The following is a 24701-nucleotide window of genomic DNA, read 5'->3' on the forward strand; positions in this document are numbered from 1 at the left end:
CCTTAAATATATTAGGTACACATTCACACACACTCCTATGCCCTGATGATCACTTCGTAACGAGATCTCAGTGTCCCCTATATTCTAGCATAAGTTAACATACATATATGTAGGCCAGTAGTGCCTCTACACAAACGGCGCAACCTGCAAGGAAAAGGTTATTCGGTTACCTGCTTAGAGGGTAAGTAGTCTGTCGTCTGTCTAATATGAGGTACGTAAATAACATCAACCCCATCCACATAAACACGCATAAATCCAAACGGATATTGAACACGATTTGCTTTGATCCTCATTGTTCATTTCATTTTAGCCATATAACGAATGATACTGTGTAGATCTAACTAACTAATAGAATACAAAGCTGTAAGGGGTATATCCATATGCATCCTTCACATCAGAAACTGCCACATTACTTTCATCACGATACATCATATAAATTGCCCAATCGGGCAGCGTCGGGCCTCATCTGGATGGACCCAGTCCACATGCTCCCCAAATCTTGCATCTTGCTTGCCTCCCATCCCCTCAGCCTTGCCACGTCACTTGTACACACCAAGATACATCCAAACGCAGCTATCCCATGCCATACAGTACAACCAATGCTCCAAAGCTAGTGGGGTCCCCTTACACATCTGCCATAGAGACGAGAATGTCCAACCCTAGGAAACTATCATCCCCATAACTATATGAGAGGCACAACCCAATCCAAAAATGTCCCATGAATCTTAAAATTGTTTTGTGAGGAGTATATTACGAAAAAAAAAAAAAAAAAACACGCCCAAGAAAATATTTCCGTGACCAATGGCGGTACAGTCTCACTCTGTCAATCAAGTCTCCAGCTCTGCTCCTCAAGAGCCAGTAAGCTTCCTCCACCAACTGCTTCGAGGTGTCGAGTCTGTGAAGAATGATTCGCGCGGGCCACCTTTGACACCATTCTTATCACCACTGCCATCCGAACCGCCCACGCGACGATCTCGACGATCCCGTTGGTCTCGTTGATCCCGTTCCTCGTGGCGCGCGCGGCGGCGCCGTCGATCGTCCTCCATTTCCGCATCAACATCACCATACTTCGCGCGACGGCGTGCTCGTCGTGCAGCACGGCGAGCTTCTTCGTCGTCCTCAGGAGGCGCATCGGTAGTGGGGCCATCCTCAGGGGGTGGTCCAGACTCTGAATGCTCCTTCACCCAGGAATCTGTACCCGAGTGAGGCCAAACCGCAGGTTTATTTCGTCTGCGATCACGATCACGATCACGATCACGATTACGATCATCTACAACATGTCGTGAAGATCTTTCCTGAGGGTAGACATAATCCTCAACCGGCATGGTACGTCTTCGACTGGCCTTTTCTTCGGCACGCCTGGCTTCATGTCTCCTCCGTCGACGTTCTTCTTCGTCCCCGGAAGCGTCAGCGTAGCGTGGTCGCCGTCGTTCAGCCCTGGCAGCGCGGCGAGCTTCTGCTTCCATCTCCTCGGCGGCGGCAGCCTCCTTTTCAAGTCTACGAAGCCGACGTCGTTCGGCCCTCTCAGCTTCTTTAGCTTCGACTGCGAGGCGCTCTGCTTCGCGTTCTCGGGCAGCCCTACGCTCAGTTCGTCGGGCCTCGCGTTCAGCTTGTTTACGAGCTTCAGCATCCTCTTCATATCTTCTCCGCCTCTCGCGCCTTTCCTCTTCTTTCGCCAGACGCGCTTCTTCTACTGCCTTCTCTTCGGCCCTTCTGGCACGGCGAGCTGCGCGGCGGGCCTCTCTCTCGTCGTCTATCGCATCTGCGTCGACAACGTGATAATCCCGTGTGGACCGCCTAGCTCTCTTATCAGGCCGAACTTCGTCGTCCGCAGTGTAGTATGTACTGCGACGACGTGGCTCGGGACGCGGCTCGGGACGTGATTCGGAGCGCGGATTCGAGGACCTAAGGCCCCCAAAAAGACCAGCAAAGCCTTTCTTGGCACTCGAGCTCGATCGCTTGAGAGGTACTGCATCGGCAGGGTTTCCTATATCAAACATGACCGCATCGTCCTCGGTTTTGGGCTGTTTTGGGTTAGCCAGGACAAATTTTGTATAGCGGCGAGCTCCTACCTTTGGCCGTCTACGAGCCGACTTCTCAGGGCTCGAAGGGACGTGACCGGCTCCAACCATGACGATTTCCTCATCATCCAAGGCGCGTGCCATAGAGGTCTTGCGGCCGCGACTCTTTTCGTTCTTGTCAACACCGAAGATCTTGGCAGCCTTGGAGGACATCATAGGTGTTTCCTCAGGCGGTGGCGATACTAGTCCATTTGCCATATCGTCCGAATGGCGACGCGAAGTCGACTTGCTCGCACTGTAGCGTTTATCGCGGGTCGACATGGAGCGCGAGATAGGGGGGGTGCTCTGGAATATACTGTTCGTTCGCAGATTGGTAGCTGGTGGCAGTTTCTTCTCTGGGTGCTCTTCGTATTTATTGTCCCTTTCTGACGACGATCCCTTGGAAGAAGATGATTTTTCCTTCTCTTTCCGGGCCCTCTTCTCTTCGGATCTCGGCTTGGATCTCCTCTCCTCTTTGTGAGGTGTTGCCGACCACACTCCCCATGATGCACTACCTTCACGGCTGATCTTGGGTCGGTCTCTCCTAGAGGACTTGACCTCGGGTGGCGGTGTCGGGGGCTCGTCGGAGGCAGCTGGAGGGGGAATGGGCACTTCGGGAGGAGGTGGTGGAATAGGAGCCTCAGGCGGTGGAGGAGGCGCCTCGACGGCCTTGGCTTTGCTCTTCTTACTGCTCTTCTTTTTCTTCTGAACCGGCGCCATATCAACGATATCGATGATTTCGTTCTCATCCTCATCAGGAAACCCCCCGGGGAGTATGTCTCTAGAGGACCTAAATTTGTTATCTTCTTCGGCGGGTGGTGCGACACGAACACGTGGCGGCGGCGCAGCCAGCCCGTAAATCAGATCATCGTCTTCCTCTTTGGCCGGTTCGAATTTCCTAAGTTTTTCGGCAAGCTTACCGTTCTTGGCCTTAGCTTTCCTTGGCTCCATCCAGTCATCATCGGTTATGGGAGCCTTCGAGGACGATGGTGCATCCTCAATGGGGGGTTCTTCCGGAAGCTTTGATGACTCAGCACATATAATCTCGGCTGCTCCCGAAGTTTTGGGCATCTTAAGGCTACTTACCGGTTCGGGTGACGAGCTCTTCGCCCTAGCACCCCAGAATGAAAATGCATCAGATTTATACGTCTCGGTCTTAGGTTTAGGCTGAGGTTGTATTTTGGGAGCTGAGAAGCCAGACAACAGCTCGTCGATCTGTTCGGGAGCAAGATCAATATTATCGAGATCCAGGTCGTCGTCGTCGTCCCTGCTATTATCTTTTTCCTTCTCTTCTTCTCTCTCTCTCTCCTCCCTTTCTTTCTCCTCTCTCTCTCTCTCTTCCCTCTCTCTTTCTATTTCCCGCTCCTTCTCTTTCTCCCTCTCTTTTTTAGACAATTTATCCTTGGCGCTGCTGGATTTAGACTTTTTATCCTCGGACTTAGAGCTCTTTTTCGACTTCTTCTTAGCAGCTGCTTCGGCTTCCTCGCGTTCGCGCCTAGCTAGCTCCTCAGCCTCGCGAGCTTCCTCTTCTTCTGCTTCACGCGCCGCTTGTTCCTGAGCTTCTCGTTCCCTCTGCTCTTCAGCCTCTCGCGCTGCTTGCTCCTCGGCTTCTTGCGCCTCTCGTTCTGCGTCAAGTGCCCCTTGGTCTTGTGCCTCTTTGGACGCTTTCGCTTCCGCACGGGCCTGGGCTCTCTCGGTTAGTTCATCAAGTCTCATCTGATCTGCTGCCTTGAGCTTTTTCTTTTTCTTGCTCTTAGCTGCGAGTGCAGCAAACTCGGCTTCCTCTTCGGCGATTTCGTCTGCAAGCGCTGCGGCAGCTTGCTCTTCGGCCTCTTGGGCTTTCGCCGCAGCATTTTGCTCTGCTTCTAGGGCTTCCGCCGAAGCCATCTCCTCAGCCTCTCGTTGGGCCAGCTCTTCAGCTTCTTTGGCAGCCTTCTCCTTAGCACGACGTTTGGCATTTGCAGTGAGCTCATCGAATCTTCTCTGACTAGACTTAGAGAGTTTCTTCTTCTTGCTCTTAGTTGTTAGCATTGCCAGTTCATCTTCTTCGGCGGCAATCTGATTTGCCAATTCCGCGGCTGCTCTCTTTTCTTCCTCGTTTTCTCCAGTTTTGGCGTCATCCCAGACATTCTCTTCCAGTTCCTGGCCTGACATACTCATTTCCAATGAAGGTGGTGTGGGTGCTGGGGGTGGAGATGTCTTCTTGCCTTTGCTTAGTCCCCAATTCCAGTCGTCGTCGTCAAAATTGCCACCCCTACTCTCTTCTACTGAGTCGGGTTTGACACTGTTAAGGTGAGGCTCATTCTCTATCTCGACTGGAATGTTCTTACTGCCCTTCTTCTTTTTATCTTTCTTTAATCTGCTAGTCCAGGGGTCGTCATTCTTAGGCTCTTCGATCGAGTCCGGCATCAGATTATTTTCATTTTTATCCTTGTCGGCTGTGAAACTACCCCAGAAGTCATCGGCTTCAGGTACGGCAGGCCGTGGTTCCGAGTCTTCATACTCTGGATCTGTATTGGCTTCTACAAGAGCCGTTGAAGCCTGGATTTTCTTCTTACCCCAGCCCAGCCAACCTTCGTTACCTTCATCAATGGGAGACTCCTCCTTCGCTTTCTTGGCGGGCTTCTTGGCAGCACCCCAAAAGCTCCAAGCGCTCGGTTGCTCAGTAGCTGAAGTAGAAGCGGGATCCCGTTCGGGTTCTGGCTCAGAGGTAGATGAAGCTGGTGGTGTCACTTCCTCTTCCTTGGGTGGCTTTTCCAGGATAGTGGTGGCTTTGCTCTTCTTCTTTTTCTCCTTAGAGGCGCCGAGGCCCCACGCGTCATCATCATTTTGAGTGGGAAGTACTTCTGGCTTTAGTTCCGACTCTGACTTTTTGAGAGCAAGCTCAAGTAAGATGCTCTTTTTCTTTTTACCCTTGCCTAGGTCCTTACTTGAGGTGCCCCATACAGCCCAGTCGTTAGTAGGCTCGACTTTTTCTCGTTCTGGTTCTGGTTCTGGTGTAGGTTCGGGAATAAACTCCGGCTCTTTAGGGGGTTCTTCTGCGGCAGTTTTCTTCTTTTTTTTCTTGTCCTTTTTTGAGGCAACGCCAAACAACCCCCAAAGATCGTCATCCGCAGGTTTGGTTTCTTTTATAGGCTCTTGTTCTAGTTCTAGTTCCGGCTCCGGCTCCGGCTCTTGCGCTGGCTCTGGGATAGGCTCTGGGGGTTCCGGCTCCGTCGCACCTTTCTTCTTCTTTTTCTTCTCCTTCGTTGTAGTTGTAAAAGATGGGAAATCGTCAGTTTCCTTCTTCGGGGGCTCCGGCTCAGGTTCAGGCTCCTTGGGGATCTCTTCAAATAGCTCATCTGCAACGACGTTCTTCTTTTTCTTGTCCTTCTTGATCAATTTACCGAAAATACCCCGGTCGTCTTCCTTCTTCTCTGGCTCTGTTGGGAGCTCTGGTGCCGGCACTGGCTCAGGCTCCTTAATTTCCTCGGCACCTTTGCTCTTTTTGCTCTTCTTCTTGGTTATAGGTACATCCGAATTCGCCCAGTCGTTCTCCTTCTCGGGTTCATGCTCAGGCTCAACTACTGGCTCTGGAATAGGCTCAGGTTCAGGGTCTTTCGTCTTCTTCTTCCTGTCTTTCTTGGTGACTCCGAAAACCTCCCAAGGATCATCGTGCTTAGGCTTGGGTTTGGACTCGGGCTCGGCTTTCTCCTCTATTATCTCAACGACAGGCTCCGGCGTGGTAGTTGTAGTTTTACCTTTCTTTTTCTTGTCTTTCTTCGTAGTCGTGGAGTCCCAAAAATTGTCTTCCTCCTTGTTTGTAGGTTCAGACGGCGGGGTTAACTCTTCTACCTTCGAAACCTCTGCGATCTTACCCTTCTTTTTGTCCTTTACGCCCCAGCCCCAGCCACTCTCAAGAGTCAAAGTCTCATGTTCTGGACCAGGAACAGGCGGGTCAGACCCCTTAGGTGTTTCAATTCCCTTCTTCTTGCTTTTCTTAGAGGACGTCCCAATTGTGTCGCTCCAGGGGTTTTCCTCTTTCGCAGGCTCTGGTTCCGGCTCTAGCTCTAGCTCCGGTGCTGGGGGCTCGGGCTCGGGGTTTTCCTCGATGGCACCTTTCTTCTTTTTCTTATCTTTCTTAGATGGTGGGACAAGCAAGTCGATGGCGGCAGGGGCGATATTAACAGCATTGACTATAGGCTCAGTCTTCTCAGGCTCATGCGCTACGACAGCAGAACCCTTCTTGCCCTTTTTCTTAGCAGCAGTAGTGGTTGTTTCCCAGGGGCTTCCCCAGTTGTCATCGAGCGCAGTTGACCCTAATTCCTTGCTTTGAGCGGCTGGTATCTCCTCCTCGGGCAGGGGCTCGGGGTCCCAGGCGCTGCTCTTCTTCTTGTTCTTGTCCTTCTTAGCTGAACCTAGGCCGAGGTCAAAATTCTCGGACTTCTCCTCAGACTTCCTCTTAGAGATGGGCGCTTCAGCTTTATCCTCTGTTTGGTCAAAAGATCCGAGTCCGAATCCTGTCTTATCCTTCTTCTTAGGCTTGGGTCCATCAATGCTCCACGCACTGGCGTTCGCCTCTTCCTTTTTCTCCTCCTTCTCTTCTTTATCTTTGGAGTGGTCAGCGTCTTTGGACCCAAATAGGCCCCCGAGACCACTACCCCAGCCACCACGCCACGTACCAAACAAGTTGGACTTAGGCTCGGGTGTAGTAGTACTACTACCCCTAAAACTGACGTCCAAAGACGTCCTCACGGGCTCATCCAACTTGATGTCCTGGAAGGCGTCGGGCTTACTTGGTACTTCAAACGACTCAACCTTCTCTTCGACCTGGGTCTTCCCCTTCTTCTTTTTCTTGCTACCAACAGTCTCAGCAGCAGCCATGCTACCGTCTAGTTTTGTGTCGGCCGTGTCGTCCTTTTTATCCTTCTCTTTCTCCTTCTCCTTTTCTTCCTCTTTTTTTTCTTCTTTCTCCTTGTCTTCATTGTCATTCCTATCCTTACCCTTATCCTTGTCCTTATCATCATCGTTACCCTTACCACTGCCATTGCCATCACCACTCGCACCTCCACCGGTGTTTCCTGAATCATCGTTTTGATCGCCGTCACCTCCATCGGCACCGCCTGCCCTGCCGTCATTTTTTTTCACTGCCTGGTTCCAATCGAAGTTCTGTGCCTTCTTCTTGTTCTTTTTGGAGTGTTGGATAAAGCCATCCTCTGATAAAAGATTTAAGTAAGGCTCGGTTGCCGGATCGCCGATTAGTGAATCTCTTCGCTGTGCACGACGCCGAGCGTTGTTCGGTGGGGGGAGGTAGTTATTCACTAAGTTAGAGTGGTCTCGCTGACGGGCAGCCTCACCAGTTCGAGCTGGATCAATTAGGGGTTCAAAAAGGAGGGGATCTTCGTCACAATGCTTCGATAATCGTCGCGATCGTTTCGGTGTGGAGTCAGGCAGCACCAGTGGCTTGGGAATAGCATGGTGGATGACCTTCTGATTATACCTACAGCGCAGTTCCTATTCCGGATCGCGTCTGTCAGCTTCGAATTCCGATGGCCACTGCGGCGGGTGTAGAATACAAGTCTCAAAATCTAGACTAATGACACGCCATACTATACATCGACCAGCCTATTGAAACAATCCATAACATAGAGAATAGCTAGAATGCTAAGGAACTAGAGACGCCCAAGATAGAGAGCACATACCGATTTCAATACCGTCGCCACCAAAAGCCATGCTCTCGAAATAAGCTCCAGTCGAGGTTGCAGGTCTAGTTCATCCCACTGCAGAGTCGTTGTCGTGATGGAAGGCCGGGTCTTTGGCCGGCCAAACCCGTCTCTTGTCGCGCTTGCGCATGATTCTATAAACGCGGCCGCAGCCATATTGAGGTTGGGAGCTCGACTGGTGGCGCCGGGATAAGAGAATCATGGACGCTGAGATGTTGTCTTCGACAGACTGGTGAAGGTCAGGGGTTGTAGTAAGCTGTACTATCAGTTCGGTAATCGAGGAGGGGTGTTTAAAATTCAAAGGCAGAGCCTTTAACCTGTCTATTCTTACAGCTTTAGGGTTGAAAGTCTATGGATATCTAAGCGAGAGAAGGCGGTAGTATGAGTCGGGTTGGGGTCTTTTGAGGATGTTACACTCGTTTATCGTTGTCGGTTGACAGGACGCAGTCAGACGTCAACGAGGCAGAGATTCTGAGCTTCTAGCTTGATGTGTAACACGTCGCAATCTTAATTATCATCGTCTCCTTCCCCGTACAGCCCTCTAATGCCCTGGGAAGAAAAGAATCGTCCCTGGCAATGCAATGGGTGATATAAAAAGCAAGGGGTAAAGTACAATGCGTAGTACAAGAGGCAGTAAAATCGACTTCTGATAAGCACCAATAATGTTGCGATGCGGCAATGCAAATGTTAAAGGTGTGTAAGAGAGATGCCGGCTATTGATTGGTTTTGCTTCGCGGTCAGTGTGTGGCAGACATTCCCCGACAGAATTCGGATACCTCTCGTCTTTTTGACGACAGGACTTCCAATCTGATTGTATCGAGAATTGAATACAGCTCGCTCGAGTAGAAGGCAAAGCAGCAAAGCAGCGTGAAGTCCTTTCCCTGTCTGCTTGAAGCAAAAGGTACAAGAGGGAGCAAAAGACCACAAAAACAGTAAACGGATTGGACGTCTGAGCCTATTATGTATGCATGTACGGATGCGACCACCCAATAGATGAACAATAACGCAGCATCATGCACCTGAGTGGGCGAAGGAGAAAAATAGTCGCAATTGTTTGGAGAGAGGGTGTGCATTAAAAGACGATAGAGGGGAAGTCGGCGTTTGTGGGATGGCTGGCTATCATTATCATTGGATGGTCACTGATGTGATATATCCACTTTTATTTTATCGCACACCCCTGCCAGCCTTGACACAATAACACCCTCCCGCCATCCTTTCCTAAATTTACATAGTAACCTTACTCCGGGACCTCACATACGTTACACGGTACATTTGATCGCATACAATTTATTATACGCATTCTTGTACCTGTTTATAGGCTACGACGTCTTCCATTACTCCAATGTGTCACTTGATGGCAAGTCCTTGCTTCTTTCCAAACGTTCCTTATCCACTTCAGGCCTTCATACCGCGATAAAGCCAGGTGACTTTCCCCGACTTCTCGACCTGGAGTGGGGTGATATGGTTGAATTCGATTGTGTATATTATACACTTAACATAGTTACATACACTATATCTAAGGTATATCTAGTTAATACGAAATAAAAGTTATATGGGGTCCAGCAAACAAGAACAAAGGAAGAGACCGAAGGGTAACAATTGCTAATTGATAATAAATCTCAATTGACTTCTTACAGACTTGGTTGCATTGACTTCCCGTTTGGTCCCTGCGTTCGGTGTATTACACCTGCGCGAACGATTATCACCAGTCGCGTCTCAACGATGAAACCCCGCCACATGAAATCTTGCGCTGCCTTCTCATTTTTCATTTTTCATTTTTTTTTCGGCCCCCGTTTCCTTTTCCCGCCTGACTGTTTGACTGGACCCCCTCATTCGATTAATCTTTTTTTTTTTCAGCCTTCCGCTTCTTCATCTACCTTTTAAAATCTCTTTTGTGTATCCTGCCCCTGCAGCTTAGTATTCCCTTATCCTGCTTCGAATTGGGTGTTCTCAACTAGCTGACCGTTGATGGATGCTGAGGACGCGTACGGCATGGTCGATCATCTACGGTCTGGCAAATGGCGCCTCCAATTTGAGAAAATTTCGCACGTTTACTTGCATGACGGACCTCGCCCCTTTTGCGCAACGGGTGCGGCGAATTATTATATCGCGTGCCTATAGACGACAATGCAAACGCGAAAAGTTGGATAAAGTGTCCAATTACCGAAACATGTGCTCACTCGCAGAAAAAGCGGCACGATCATATACCCATGGAATATGACCTCTCAGCTGCAGTGGGAAAAGGTCAAGGTATCGATACATGATGGATGGGCAGCCATGCGCCTCTTAGCTTTGTATCTGCTCTCCATGCTTAGCACAACGCCATTCATCCACGTCGTTGGGATCCATCCGGAAGTGGGACAACTGCTAAAGCATGCCAGATGCATCTGCCACATCTAGCAGTCATATTCGCCCGGTCGCCGTATCCGGTTGCTATAGAAATCTAAACGAAAATATATACCGTAGAGAGGGTTACCCACCTAGGTATACTACATTTACTACATTGGGTACATACTGTATCTTGCCGCTGAACCCTGGCCTTCCCGCAACACCCGCCTGGTTGCCCATTCTCATCGGCAGCCACTGTACTACATATGTAGGGGTTTATCGACACTCCCAGCTCTGTTTTAGGTTGCTGCACGTTTTCTACTCGACGCCGGCCCCCATCTAAATGGGTAGTGGTTGTTCGCTGTTCGCTGTCCACTCCTGCGGCGGATCCTCCCATGCATACATCCCACAAATAGCCACCTAAACCGGCATCGCGAGTTCTTCACCGCTTCGAATTCATATCGACTTTTCATGCCAACGGGGCTTCGCTGACGCTAAAAAGTGGAAGCGATTTGCAAGGAACAATGGAACTCGACTTAACTGGTTCTGCACGTAAATTTTTTTCTCCAATTGACCAACGGATTGTCGCATAAATCACTTGGCTTGGTCGAGGTACCCTCCTTCGAGGGCATTCTATTGACGATAATCGGGGATAGTCAACGCAAGACACCACAGATCGCATCGGTGACTCCCACGATACGATGTGGTGCACTACCAGCGTTTCGTTTGTTGGGGAGATGGGGCTCGTACGCATCACTCCCGTCGGGTTTGCATCAGATCGGATATCTTCCGCAGCGTCGAATCCACACAAACGCGGGTGTGCCTTTCGCGTCCGCGTCGTGTTCTCATATTTGTTCCTATCTTCCGATGCTTATCCCAGAGCCAGTCAGGCTTTTTGCCACTCTTCACCGCACATTTAGGCCGACTTACAGCACCGTCCCCTTCGTTCGGCCAACCGATTCAGATTGAGGTATAGGCCTACCGCACGTGACTCCTTCATATGATGTTATTGCATATCATGAATGTATGTCTCGAATTTTGGGGTAGATGATGAGAAGTGGGTGCCGGTCCATCGTACACTAGGTTTTCGTGGATCCCGAGGGCCGCAGTTACGAATTACTTCGCTTTTCGCCGTTGACCGTTTTGAATCCATCTCGCCTGATAGACAGGTCATGGTCATAGTATCGTAACATAGAAACACATGGAGATACGGCCAAGTAGAGATGCTAAGGTCGTTAGACAAAAGACTAGTTCTGCTCCTGCATAGATTACTACATTCGTATAAGGTAAGTAAACCCCATGATCCTAAACAGAGGATCAAGAACGATCCAAGTGGAGTTGGGAGCCATAATTTACAACAGTGTTAAATAATCACTATCGTCGTCAGGATATCAACGATGCCTACCTAACCTTGTTCTTGGCCCATTAGGGATCATTGATATCATTACAAAGGAGTCTTGCTAGTTATCCCATAACTACAAAGCGTCTTGCTATTAAGAGGGGTTGTTTCTATACATGGGCTCCAGTGTATAGCTCCATATGTGTACAGTACACATGTCTAGTAGTACGATCCATGATATAGCCCCACTCTATGTCTTAAGTCGACCCCAAGCTTGGCCGAAGACGGAGGTTCTATACGCTCTGAAGTATAAAGAGAAAACTTGGTCATTTCAAGAGCTTGTGTGACCTCTAATTTCGGCCGGTTTTACCCCTTACTCCTATTTACGAGATCTCAAGAACTAAGTTGGTAATGATATGATACGAAGGTAGTTAGTCGAGAAGTAATAATATCCATACCCACCATCTTGCTTCATGCGAGGAAATACGCAAGCAAGCCGGAAACAAGAACTAGCCTATGACCATTTTTCCTTAGACATAAATATGCCAGCGTTTCCTAGCCTCAACACCCACTTCACCACCCGTCCACCTTAGCACGAACAACAGGAGTCCTAAACGACAAATTCGATTCCATGCCCACAGTCGACCTCGGTCAGCGCCAGTACACATCACACCTTTAGACCTCGACTATCATTACGGCCGCAAGGGAGGCCAAGTCACAGCACTAGCATCCCTTCTCCTGCTCTAAGAATCCACCCCGTTCCCCTTACTCAATCGGTCGACCCACGGCTGTATGAAATACTCGTTTACGACGGGGTACAGTAGGCCGATAATACCGAGCGAGATGGCGTAGAACTCGGGGCGCTTGAAGAAGCGGCCGCGGAATAAGGCGCGGTTGCGAGCTGCATCGCGGCGTCGGGCGCGCGCGCGCGCTTCGTCTTGGAATACGGCGCGTTCGTGGGAGGCGCTGGTTAGGTTGGGTTAGTAGGGTTGTTAGGCCTAATTATAGTTTAGAGAGAGGAAGGGTAAGGTAAGTTAAGTTAAGAGTCCTAGAATGGAAGAGAGAAGGATAAAACTATAGCCATAGAAATTAGGACCAAAGAAAAGGTAGGATATGAGCAAGTATGTGTACTCCTGCGATGAGTCCAAAAAAGGAGACTTACAACATAGCTTTGTACGCCTGATCCGCAGCCATCTTCTGCGGGTCCTCCCCATGGTGCTGGTGGCCTCCGGTGGCACAGGAAGCGGCCGGTGGTTGTGGAGGGGCGGGACCGTGGTAATAAGAGGATCGGCGAGAATTCGATGGTAGGGAGTGAGACATGTTCGTCGGGAGGAAATGACTGTACGATTCGAAGTACCTCGTCCGGTCCATATTGAAATCTTACGGAAGTATATCTGATAGTTATACCTGTTTGAAAGTCTAAGAGTTGGGTGGTCATTTATTTTGAAGCGAGTGTTTGGTGAAGCTTGGCTCGACGTCGTTATGATAAAGAGAATTACGGTGTATGGAACTGAGTATTATCCATCCATCCGATCTATCCGTATATATAGGCTATCGAGATTCGATATAGGAAACTATAATATAAGCTAAGGGGCGGTACCTACAATAGAGAAGTGAAGTCAGTTACATTTGGGTGATAGTTTCCATCCATATATTTTATCTGCGTCACCCCTGCCCCTATCTCCCTCCCCCTATTTCCAACTCTTCGGGGATATTCTCATACAGCCAACATCATCTAACTAGGTTTTTGACACTCAATTTACAGAGAAATCACGTAAATTCTTTATACTATAACAGATAATACCCTAACATTAACCACATATAATATACACGAAAGACATGATATACCAAGTTCAATCCCTACATATCTAAATATTGTTCGTACGCACCCGGAACCCGAAACTCCTCTGGCCAATCCGTTTCATCCGGCTCATCCTCGTCAAGTACACCTTCATCAAACCAAGCATCGACATTCTCGCCATTCTCAATCTCGTCGATCTCCATATCATTGAGCATGCGGTTGCGCTCCTCGATCAAGACGTCTACCCACCGAAGCTCGGCGGTTTTGCGTAACGAGAACGCAGTCTGTGCTTCCCGTGTGTCCTCCACCAGCCTTCGCTCTACTTCCTGCATCAGCTCCTCTTTGATTCCCTGCTCTTCCCTGACGCTCCAACGGTAGTTGTCCAACTCGCTGTCTCTCCATTTCTCCCATTTCCTGAAGCTGGCGTCCATTTTACGCTTTAGTTGTTTCATAGCAGCCTCTATTTTAGCTTCGCCATCTTTTTTACGAGACCAATATTCTGTTAATTGGGTATAGTACTGCTCTTCGATTTGGCGCTCCTCGGCTACCCGTGCTATATATTCCCGTCTGAGCACCTTTTCCCGCCTCGCTAACTTGGTCCTTGTAACGGCGCTCAGCTTCTCACGTTCTGCTTTTTGTTTTTCCCGTAGTTCTTCCAGTGCCGCAACACCTTGGTTTCCCAGTCTAGCTTCTTCAGTGCCGTGATCGCGCTGTACGATGATGCGTTGAAGTTCGTGTATGTTTACAAATATCTCACGGAGTTCCAGGTATTTGACTTCTACCGCCCGCCGTCTCTCGCCCTCACGCCTAATGCGCTCCTCGAGTAGCCTCGCCCGACGCTCCTCAGCCAACCGTTCCTGCTCTTGTCGTAACAGCTCAGCTTTAAGCGCTTCTTCGCGCTCGAATTCGGCTACCAATCGTAGAGCCTCTTCGATCTCGGCCTCCTCTTGAGCTTCCTTGTCCTGACGGGCCTGGCGTCGTGCTTCTGCACCTCTTTTGACAGCAGCTAACTGTTCCATCGTACAAGCGCAAGTTCGCCAGCGTGCACCACAAACGTAACAGAACTCGGCACCGCATCGGCAAGTCATATGTTGACATGCTTCCCTATGCTCAACATATGCGTGGCAACCATAGCATCGCTTCCATCCCTCTTCTTCAGCGAGCTCATCAGTTTTCATCATATCGCGGTCCTCGGGACAGTTGTCTCCTTCATGCTGCTGGCCGCGGCAGATGATGCAGGTCCAGTGACCTGTCGAGCACCTTGCGATATTGCGGGCGCGGTTGATTTGATCCGGTCGAAGCCAGAGACTACAGCTTTGCTGGCTGCAGTACACACGTTCACTGATTGGTAGGTTCCACTCTGCTGCTCTGTCGTGATAGATCCTTTTCAGCTCGGAATCGACGTTGAGTATTATGGTAGCGGTTGGAATGGGATTCAGACAGCACTTGGGTGGCCATTGCTGCTCATTGTCACAAGTCGTATGTATAAGGCGTATGAAACAAGGCTTGCAATAGCTGTGGCAAGGAACCTTGATCATCTCCTTAGGGTTAAAGTCGTCCAAGCAGGAGACGCATTCGCTAGAGTACCTAATATTAGTGCTATCCCAGTGACTTTTCAGTTGTTATAGGTACTTACACTTCAGCTTCATGGACCGATGAAGTAGGGCTGCTGTTGCTGTTCGTCGTCGTCCTCTTTAAAACCTCGGATACGAATCGCTTCTTCGCTGTATGAGTGCCCATTTCTAAGCTGCTCCAAGAAATATCCCGCTTATGGCGAGCAGCTCCAGTTGTGCTAGACTCACCCCTTTCTCCAACATTATTCAAACGTCGAAAGAGATTTTTAAACGAGTGCTTTTTTGACTTGATGGGCTGTGCTGGGGCGATAACATCGTGAGTAAGTGATTCTACCCTGGCTAGGGCCGGTACTGGAGCCTGAAGTACTACGTCCTGTTCATCTGGCCTTTCATCTGGCCTCTCATCTAAGGGCGCGTCTGACGTTTCGGTACTCTTGTCTTCTTCATTCTCCTTCCTAAGCTTCTCGTATTGCCTTAATTTCTTAGCATCCTCCGCTTTCCGCCTCTGCTCCTCTTCAAAAATCCGAGTCTTAACCTTCTCAATGGATTCCTGGATGATCCGGACGACTACGTCTGATTTGGAACTCGCTGTGTCTTTCAGGCCTTCGGGAGGTTCATATTGGGTCCAATCGACGGTGACTTCGTTACTTGGCGAACTTGTCGACAAGGAATCATCGTTTACGTTTGCCAGGATAGCTTTCCCTTTCCCCTTCCATTTTGGAAATTCATCATCTTCCCCTATCGGATGCTGTACTAGGATGGCGGGTGCACCAGAGAGTTCCTCCGTCGCGGAGGACGTCGGCTCGATGATCAGCATGCGGAAATAAAGTATGACTTGACAACTTATAATGGCCAACAGAAGGATATGAATTGCTAGATTGTCATCGCAAAACATGAGAAGGTCGCCAGTGAGCTTGCTTCAGCCGCAGAATTCCCCACGTTTTCTATGCTCTGGAGCTTGATTGGTAGCTTTCATGCGGCCCCCGTAACACAACACCCTGAGTGTGCATGGAAAGGAGAAAACAAGGTGATATCAATCTTGCAAGAAAACACACAATAGGTAGGTAGATAAAGAGAGCAGCTATATTGGGGGTAACCTCGAGCCATGATGGGATGTCAAGCTACCTACCTCCCAAGATACGTGATCCCAGCTTGCTAGCTGACGACCTACAAAGACTCCTTAGCTACATAGTTGCCTTGGAACTTAGGCGGCTTAGATAGTAGGGCTGAAAACAGATTCCCCAACTCTAGTACTTCAGCCCCGATCACCGAGACATGGGCCGTATTTCCGTGCCAGTCTCCTTTGCTATACCTCTGCTGATGAAGCGGACAGCGGATATGCAAGCAGCACCTGACCATATCTTGGTTATCTCTAACAAGAAACTAACTAGGTGAGCTACGTGTGCTGCTGCTGATAACTGATTGGCAGGTTTTAGGGAAGAGCTCTAACAACTAACGAGCTGATTGGGGCGGAGTGGCTAATGGTGTTAGAGGCGATGCTAGATGCTAAATCCTACTCGCTTAAACATTCTCATCTGACGTTGGAACAGAGAAAGCCTTGTGCTAATGTAGCTCGAGTCGTTTCTAGTGGAGAAACGTCCGGTTTGATGTAAGACGACAAAGTTTGTCGTTTTATTAATATTAACTGATAGAGCAGCGCTGTGAATGGGGGGAATTGTTTGTCTGAGCTTGTAAATAGCGTATTTTCAGGAGCCGACGTGACACAGTTGCTGCCAGTTGGCTACAGCTGTTCATATGATAGAATTAAACCAGTCATAGCCGAGTCTTTTCTTATCGCCCCAAACGCCGAGGTTAAGGGTCCTTCCAACTACTACACCGAGAGCCTAGGTGCCACTTTTAGGATCAGGTGAGATTGGGGGAAGCTTACATAGAGGGGTGAACTTTAATACTAATAGAATTGCTTGATTTTAGAGATATGCCACTAGCCCGGGCTGAGTGACGATGGATATTTATGGTGTAGGAGTTGTGAGTCTGATAAGCTGCAGGACTGGATCCATCCACATAAGTCGGGCTACGGTTGACCAAACAAAGTACTGTGCCAAAATGAAAAAAATAATCGCACATTAAACTAAAGTTGGTAAAGGGTCACTTGCCACAATTTAAAAAATATTAAATGTATACTTTTAAGCTTTATTACGGTTTATTGTTATAGAAATATTGGTTTAATTAATATAATGTAAAGGATTAACCAATTAAATTAAAAGATTTAATTGTTAATTTAATTATTAATTTTATTGTTAATTTTATTGTTAATTTTATTTTTAACTATATTTAATTACATTTATAAATTTATATAATTTTACAATTTTAACAATTATAACATTATAATTAATATCATTTTATAATTTTAATTAAAGCGAAAATAATTATTTAAATTACATGTTTATACGATGTATTATTGTTAAAATATTTAAAGTATTTTAAAAACAATCGTTTTAAAAGGTATCACGTATACGTACAAATCTTTGGGATAATAAGTATTTAAGTACGGGGCGGCTTTTTACTTTTTTTTAAAATACGCGCTTTTTTATTGGTTAAATTTTACACCGCCCGTTTAATAATATCTTTATTTTTATTTTTATCTTTATTTTTATTTTTACATTACATTTTTATTACAGTTTTATATTTAATTTAATTTAATTTAAATAATAATATAATGGTTATTTATTTTTACATATTACTTTTATTTAATCGCATACATTAATTAAAGATTATACGGTTGTATATAATCATTTTAAGGTAAAAAAGTTAAAAACAAAGTTTTTTTAAATAATCTTTAATATATGTATATATTATATGTATAAAGTTGGTTAATTAGTTAATTAAAAAGTTATATTATATAAAATTATTTAATTAATATTTTTTAAAACGATTATTTTTAAAATATTTTAAATATTTTAACAATAATACATCGTATAAACATATAATTTAAATAATTATTTTCGCTTTAATTAAAATTATAAAATAATACCAATTATAATGTTATAATTGTTATAATTATAAAATTATTTAAATATATAAATAAAAATTAAAATAAACATACTTTTTTAAAGCATATTATATATAACGTTATAATGTATATATTTAAAAAAAATAATCTTTTTTTTTTATATAAAAATGTAAAATACCGTAATAATTCGAGTTAATTGCGCTAACCTGTGGCTGGTTACCCTTTTAAGCTAAGCTCACAGATTTTTTTCATTTTAACACAGTACTTTGTTTGGTCAACCGTACGGGCGGCGGTCCGAGCGTAATATTACTACGTTAAGTAGCTTATCGTTTCTTTGAAAACTTTACTTGTTTGACAAAGTTAATCCAACATTTTTTAACATAAAAAAACCCAAATATTAACCTGTTTATTACAAGACTCAAGGCCAACATCTATAACATATAATATATATAACATATAATATACTTAATTAAAGAGTTAAGTTGTTAACCGTTTCAACTACAATACCGGCAGTATTTAGGTACTTAGGTAGTTTGACGGTAATTGGTTTGATGGTTAATCCGTAAACAGGAGGCTATGTCGTTCATTGGACTATCTTCTAGGCAACCTTTAGACTACCTACCAAATACCATAGTTTCCGTTACACTGCATTGATATCACGGGAAATAGTTACAAAGAAACAAGTCATATTTCCATATTCTATATTTTGAATCTGCAAATGACGCTAATGTGGACACCCCTATTGACAACTCTTAGAAACTATCTCAACGTCGTAATCCCTTGCGATAACTAATATCCGTTCTCAACTACTCTACCAAATACTATTTCCGGATAACTCTCAATATGTCACAAAAGTAGCATAAATGTAAATGTTCGCCACGTATGTCACTAGACTAAGTGTCCAAAAAGCAAACCTGCTTGACAACTAGCATGACGTCATCCCCGATCTACAACAACTAATTAGATGCGAGTATACCTAGTGCATATCTTACTCAAAGAGGGTTAAGGATTGAGAGGTGCCTCGAGCGTCCCCATGAAAAGATATTTGACTCCAACCATCGAGATCATATCAACTTCCCCTGGACATCATCTACCAAACCTCATCTATATCATCAACTGGATATCTCAGCATCAGAATTTCAATAATATTAAACTCAAAATTGAATCGTATAACAATTCTTGTATCTAGGTAGTCACCATTTATAACTCACATTCCACACAAACCAACAACAACCTTCTCCCCTACCACTCAGACATAAAACTACAAACATGACAGCCTCCACACGAGCTTCGACGGGCCATTCCAAGCCACGCGTGCACCTAACCGTGTCCACCGAGCCGGAACGCAAGCGACAAAGCGGCAATACCACCACCACCACCCATCGCCACACTGGCGTCAAGAAGCAGACCGGAGCGACAAGAGCCCCAGCTACCCACCATAAGCGAAAGCCACACCTAAGCGATAAGATTGAGGGCGCCGCTGAGAAGTTGGTTGGCAAGATCACGCGCAGACCGGGAAAGAAGGCTGCGGGGACGCGCAAGATGCGCGGGACGGACGGGAAGGGCAGCCATGTTAAGCGGGTGTAAGGTCTATTGGCTACACAGGTTTTATTTGTGTTTCGGAATGATTTACTGTTCTTGGGTATTATGAGCACTAAAGAGTGAGAACTGTGTACGATATATAGTGTCTAAGGGGATACTCACTGGATATACACTACGGGACGCAGGGGAAATATGGGTATGACAATCTGTTCATGTCAACGTCGAGAGGATAAGTTGTCTTCGGGTGGTGCGAAATACTTGGATCTGATGGAAATGTACTAAATTATATTTCGATCGAATGATTTGTTTCTCAAGATATTTACGTTGTGAATCTGCAAATTGTTATTCTATGTTGTGTATAGCCTACCCAGGAGGCAGTGATATTATAAGAAGGATCCTACTAGAAGAGCTATTTAGGTATGATATCTCATTATCTGTTTTTACTTCCTGGCTCACAGTCACGTCATTCATAATTCTCCTCGAACCCCTCTTGTAGGGAGTGGAATAGAATTGACAATACTAATACTACCTAGCTAGGTTCACTAATTGGCCGGTAACGATGATGACAATAATGATAATGAATTCGTTAACATCCAGTGGGCGTGCAGTTTATCTAAATAGCTTACACTTAATTACCCGAAACGCGACAATGGCGTATAGGATGGCTGGTGTGAATAATGATCGGCTAGGGTCAATCCATACTGCTTTAGGTGCTTTTCGAGAACCTACACTGTGCTCCCCATTACTTAGGGGGTTGGTCGATCGAACTTTAGGACAAGCTACCTATCTGTAGGTGGTATGTTCCATTAGGGTCTCAGGGATTGGACGCGATTATGTGCAAGAAGACAGAGAGTATCCAAAGGTATTTTGTTGTCGTTTTTTTCGCTTCCGAGTGCGATCATCCGAGCACTCTGGACGAGGTTCTTAATCTCGTGTCCGTTGAGATCGTATTTCGATAGCTCACTGAGCACATCATCCATGTTTTCGGAACTGCATATGAAATTGTCCTTGTCTGGGTGCTCAATGAAGTCCCGCCAGATCTGACGACGTACCTGTATGCCGAGGGGGCTGTACGGCTGAAAATGATTGATTAGCGATTGGAAGGCGGAGTCAATACTACTGGCTTTGCTGGTGGTGAGGAATAATATGCCTGTATAGGTTTCAAGCATCCGAAGGAAGGTCGTGACAAACTCATCCTGCTTTTCGTCAGACTGATTATCTCGGGCAGCGAGGAGAAAATCCGCCTCCTCTAGGAGGAAAATAGCATCCCACAAGCGGCAGAGTTCCATAGCCCGCTTTAGAGGCTTCTCTATGTCACTAGGCTCGCCCCCGAGATCCTCCGCAAGCATAGAAAATAGTGGAAGTCTTAGTTTATCAGCAATTGCCTTAGCCGTAAATGTTTTACCGACTCCTGAAGGTCCGCACATGAGGCAAATAAGACTGCGGTCCTGGTTCTGGATGAAGTCGTTGGTCCCCAAATTACTAGAGAGGAGCTTCCCTCTGACGAGATTCAATAACGCCTCTTTCTCGTTATCGGGTAGCAGGAGCTTCTCAAAGGCCAGGTCGTCCGAAGTCGCCTCCTCTAAGTCGTTGATTAAGACCTTGCACCATTTTCTTGTCTGAAGGTCAAAGCACCTAAGCCAAGGATGTATCATGAGTCGCTGTTCGTCAGTCAGGGGTTGTAGATGCTCCTTTCTTCTAACCGAGGGAGCTGGTAAGGATCCAGACGCGGTTTCTGATTTTTCAGTACCGTCTTTTACTGGATGCTTGCCATTGCCGTCAAGTGGCCGTAGCTTGGGTTTGTCAATATTCTGGTTGTCATAGTACGCAAATGCGTCGACACAAATCTTCGACCCAGCCTTTGTTAAGAGGTAAGCAACCAAGTATGCCGTAGTATAAATACGTATATAGTGGGATACTTACCAGTATTATCCGCCACCGTTTATCTCCGCGGTCCCATATCTTAGTTTTTTTGCAACAAGTCATGAACTTATAGCCTCCGAGTTGCTCAAATTTACGGCCTCTCTCGATAAAGGCTGCTCTAAATTTAGTCTCGTCTTCTAAATATGAAATCGGGAATACATCCAACTCCGTGACTCGACAGTAGCCGTCGAATCTATCAATTGTGAACGAACATTCTCGATAACCACATTCCTTGCCGTCCCAATCCACATGCTCTACGTCAATATTCCAGGTCTTATTTTGGTTTGACTCGTACATGCATTTCTCGCACTTGAGCACTCGAGAGACAATTTCCGCGTCGTGTTCTTTACTGAAAATTAGAGTACCTGGAGGAAGTATGTGCCGGATGTTCGTAAAGTCAATGTTGTCTGCTGCGTTAACCTTTTTAGACGAAGAGGGTAAGCCTTTAATAATTGGGGCCAGGAAGGAGAGCAATCCCGAGAATGCATGCTGAGTAGCAGGGTTAGCTTTAGCTTTAGCAGAATACCCTTCTAGTCTGTTCCAACGATGCAGTAGTGGTTGGAAAGGAGGCCGGAAAGTCCAGTTCTCCTTTTTTAAGTCAAGGTCTGGATACATTTTGAGGACATCGCCGAGAACTATAAATATAGCAGTTAGCTTTGTGTTATTTAAGTAGAAATTATGAGATCTTACCCTTTCTCATATGTGGGTCTTGGATGGTGATGGAATCGGTTTCCCAAATATCCCCTTTCCTAGCAAAGCGATGAATGATGGGAGTGTTCGAAGTACGGGCCAGTAAGTCTGCAAAATCTTCTTTGTCACTGTTAAATATGCTCCATCGTGACTGGCCCTGATTGTCAGGTCGCTCGTACCACCTACTGACTAGCTCAGGAGGAGAATCCTGCTTGGTAACTTCAGATGCTTGAGAGTTATTCATATCGTTATGTCGTAGTCAGCTGAGCTATGTTAGCCGCAACACCTACTGCGAGTCATATACCCTGGTGTGTTGATTTCTGTGGAGGTGTTTGTGGTATATTTGCAGGTTTGGGCGGGTAGATGCTCAACTATTTATAAGTATAAATGGCAAGGCAACAACAGCCTTACTATACGGCCAATATGTTCTGCTTAACTCTTAGGCACTGATATGGGTGCCTAATAGCGGACGAAAGATGACAAGATTAGGTACCAATGCGCGGAAAGAAATGAGATTTAATAAAGAACAACAAACATAAACCACAATAGAATACCATAAATCAATCAAGGGATGCATATTTGCCATATAACGGCACTTCCTTGATATATAAAGCTCTTGCACTAGATATGGGGACAATTGCCTGACTAGAACGGGAGATGTCAGATTATATTACGCTGAGGAAACTTACAGAATCGAACCTACCTTTCTACTAAACCAAGATATAATTTAATCAAGTTTGTGACTGATTCATTGTCTCTTGACCTACTTCATATACCTACCTAAGGTACCTGTCTAGGATATTGGGAGCATTAGACATTTAAGGGTTCTAGACCCTTGATATGGCTCAATGTTATTAGGAATTGCCAACTCTTACCCACGCAAGGCAGCCTTTCAAAATATATATAGCATTTATTACCTATATCATGTGATTGTGATGCCAAAAAGAACAACCTGACATATGTGGTTTGGATAGTAGAGATTTAGTACCTTTGGGCAGTACAACCATGTCCTGTAATAACAAAGACCGCTTAGGTAGCGCTTATTTGTATTATGTATTTTCTTAGAGTAGTCTATGAGAGTTAACTATATTATAGACCTAGGTAACTATCGTACCTGACCCGTATTAATCGGTTCACCGTGTTCGATAAACCCAGCTAGCTGAGCGGATAGAGACGTTGTGCTATTTTCCACCGCCTCCATCTGGCGTAATTCCAATAAACGCCCCTCCTCATCCTCACGCAAGGAGCCTGCATTTTGGCCTCCCGTCGGCGCTTTCTGGTAGGTAGACGGCTCAGATATCGCCTCTAGATAGATAGGGGTTGGTTGCCTTGAAGACTGCCGAATAGGAAATAGGGTTGATGCCTTAGAGATGAGTGACAACTGGGAAATGAGCCTGACCAAGGGTCTGAATATAGGTAGACTAGCACATACGATGGCTAGGCCAGCATGCACAGTCGTCCACACTTCGGTGTTCGAATATGATGGGACACGGCTATTAGGTGGGTAGCCAAGAATTACCTTGATCAGACCCGTCACAATAGTACTAGAAGGAATATTAGTTTAAAGCCCCTGAAATAAACACAAGAGGAGGTAGCGTACAACCCGCCTAGCAGAAAAATAATCGAGACGGTGACCTTCCGCCTAGCTGATAGACGCATTCTCACGACAACACTGATAGGTAATGTTAAGATCAACACGTCAAGAAAGATCTCACACGCTCCCGATGCCATCCAGAAGATATTATAATTGAAGCAATATCTCGGGTCAGCCAAGCTATTATTCCAGCTCCATTCGAGGGGGATACAGTTCGTCAATGTAGCTATAGTGCATCCAACCCACCATCCAATGACCAAGGCAACCGATAAGAATAATTGATAGCGAAAAGCGGTACTAACAGCAAAGATGCGGTAGTACATGAGCAATATTCCTAATTTAGTTGCGCCTGCAATGGTGAAATATAGGATGGAAGATGCAAATGAAAGCTTAAGGTAAAAGACGTCTTCAGCTGTATAAGTGTAGTCTGGGTTAGTGTTTTCCGAAACCCAGAGGCCGTCCGGATCGACGCTGTTACCTATCACAGCTGTTAAGAGGATGGCTATCTCGATAGTTGCTGAACATACCCCAGAGGAGAAGTACCGCTGTCAAAAGGGTTGCGATGACAGCGACCAGAATCAACCAGTCGTCTCCTCCTAAGCCTAGCCGAGTAAACTTCCGAGTGTAGAATCGTAGAGCAACTGATATAACAGCAAGTGCAATGACGACTCCGCTAACAGCCAACGTCGCATCCCCGCTGCTTTCAGACGGTTCTGAGATAGGTGCCATGATCCTGTGCCTGTGAATTCTTAGTCGTGATTAGGACTAAACGAAAATAACTAGAAAACCCCGGACACTCGTTCATGGGTATATCCTCGCCACGGAGGTGCTACTAAGGTGGGCGACATGATAAGTTCCTAATAATAAGCTGGGTTGACCAATCTACGCCATTGTGGTGACGGAGGGGTAACGCGAGAATCGCAGTGTAATAGTGCCGCAACGAACGACCATATCGTGGAAATACTACACAGCCCCCAAAGCCTCATGTACCGCACGCGCATAACGTGGAGGTTGTCCAATTGAAACAACGGGTAAGCCTGTTGTGATACGATGTTGTATATGTATATATGTAGTATTGATATCCTGCATGATCCGTCTGCGTCTAAAATTTAGTTGGTGGAACAGAGAACAGATCACAATAGTTTAGGAGGTACCTACATTTATTAAACAAGTATTA

At 46.3% G+C, this 24701-nt stretch overlaps 5 protein-coding genes across 5 annotated transcripts; 1 reads left to right on the forward strand and 4 right to left on the reverse strand.

The window, feature by feature from the left end:
• Window positions 1-731: 731 nt before the first annotated feature.
• Window positions 732-8208, reverse strand: F4817DRAFT_80423 (uncharacterized protein). Its single transcript, XM_049307906.1, has 5 exons — window positions 7742-8208; window positions 3957-7553; window positions 3147-3644; window positions 2073-3080; window positions 732-2024 (listed from the first exon to the last, which is right to left on the reverse strand). Exons 1-5 carry the CDS (start codon window positions 7916-7918, stop codon window positions 849-851), a joined length of 6456 nt encoding a protein of 2151 aa, XP_049163473.1. The 5' UTR covers window positions 7919-8208; the 3' UTR covers window positions 732-848.
• Window positions 8209-12172: 3964 nt separating this feature from the next.
• F4817DRAFT_311344 (uncharacterized protein) lies at window positions 12173-12749 on the reverse strand (the record flags this gene model as incomplete). Its single annotated transcript, XM_049299985.1, has 2 exons — window positions 12173-12395; window positions 12592-12749. 2 exons carry the CDS (start codon window positions 12747-12749, stop codon window positions 12173-12175), a joined length of 381 nt encoding a protein of 126 aa, XP_049163474.1.
• A 540-nt stretch (window positions 12750-13289) lies between these two features.
• Window positions 13290-15621, reverse strand: F4817DRAFT_355763 (uncharacterized protein; the record flags this gene model as incomplete). Its single annotated transcript, XM_049305697.1, has 2 exons — window positions 13290-14808; window positions 14867-15621. 2 exons carry the CDS (start codon window positions 15619-15621, stop codon window positions 13290-13292), a joined length of 2274 nt encoding a protein of 757 aa, XP_049163475.1.
• A 2877-nt stretch (window positions 15622-18498) lies between these two features.
• On the forward strand, window positions 18499-19650 carry F4817DRAFT_323482 (uncharacterized protein). Its single transcript, XM_049301513.1, has 2 exons — window positions 18499-18640; window positions 18747-19650. Exon 2 carries the CDS (start codon window positions 19045-19047, stop codon window positions 19360-19362), a length of 318 nt encoding a protein of 105 aa, XP_049163476.1. The 5' UTR covers window positions 18499-18640; window positions 18747-19044; the 3' UTR covers window positions 19363-19650.
• A 473-nt stretch (window positions 19651-20123) lies between these two features.
• Window positions 20124-24253, reverse strand: F4817DRAFT_355764 (uncharacterized protein; the record flags this gene model as incomplete). The annotated part of the gene is made up of 5 exons (XM_049305698.1): window positions 20124-21176; window positions 21241-21875; window positions 21931-22158; window positions 23514-24002; window positions 24052-24253. 5 exons carry the CDS (start codon window positions 24251-24253, stop codon window positions 20124-20126), a joined length of 2607 nt encoding a protein of 868 aa, XP_049163477.1.
• Between the last annotated feature and the right edge of the window lie 448 nt (window positions 24254-24701).

The sequence above is a fragment of the Daldinia loculata genome (genome assembly GCF_022478755.1).
Source record: "Daldinia loculata strain CBS 113971 unplaced genomic scaffold F4817scaffold_2, whole genome shotgun sequence".
In the NCBI taxonomy this organism is placed as follows: Eukaryota; Fungi; Ascomycota; class Sordariomycetes; order Xylariales; family Hypoxylaceae; genus Daldinia; species Daldinia loculata.

What these genes read in the sequence shown, in the direction of transcription:
- F4817DRAFT_80423 (XM_049307906.1), bottom strand. Translation starts at nt 7,918, where the DNA reads ATGGCTGCGGCCGCGTTTATAGAATCATGCGCAAGCGCGACAAGAGAC. An exon ending in AGAGCTCGTCACCCGAACCG is followed by an intron (nt 3,081 to 3,146) that starts GTAAGTAGCCTT and finishes GAGTCATCAAAG; the next exon opens with CTTCCGGAAGAACCCCCCAT. An exon ending in CGGCTCGTAGACGGCCAAAG is followed by an intron (nt 2,025 to 2,072) that starts GTAGGAGCTCGC and finishes AACCCAAAACAG; the next exon opens with CCCAAAACCGAGGACGATGC.
- F4817DRAFT_323482 (XM_049301513.1), top strand. Translation starts at nt 19,045, where the DNA reads ATGACAGCCTCCACACGAGCTTCGACGGGCCATTCCAAGCCACGCGTG.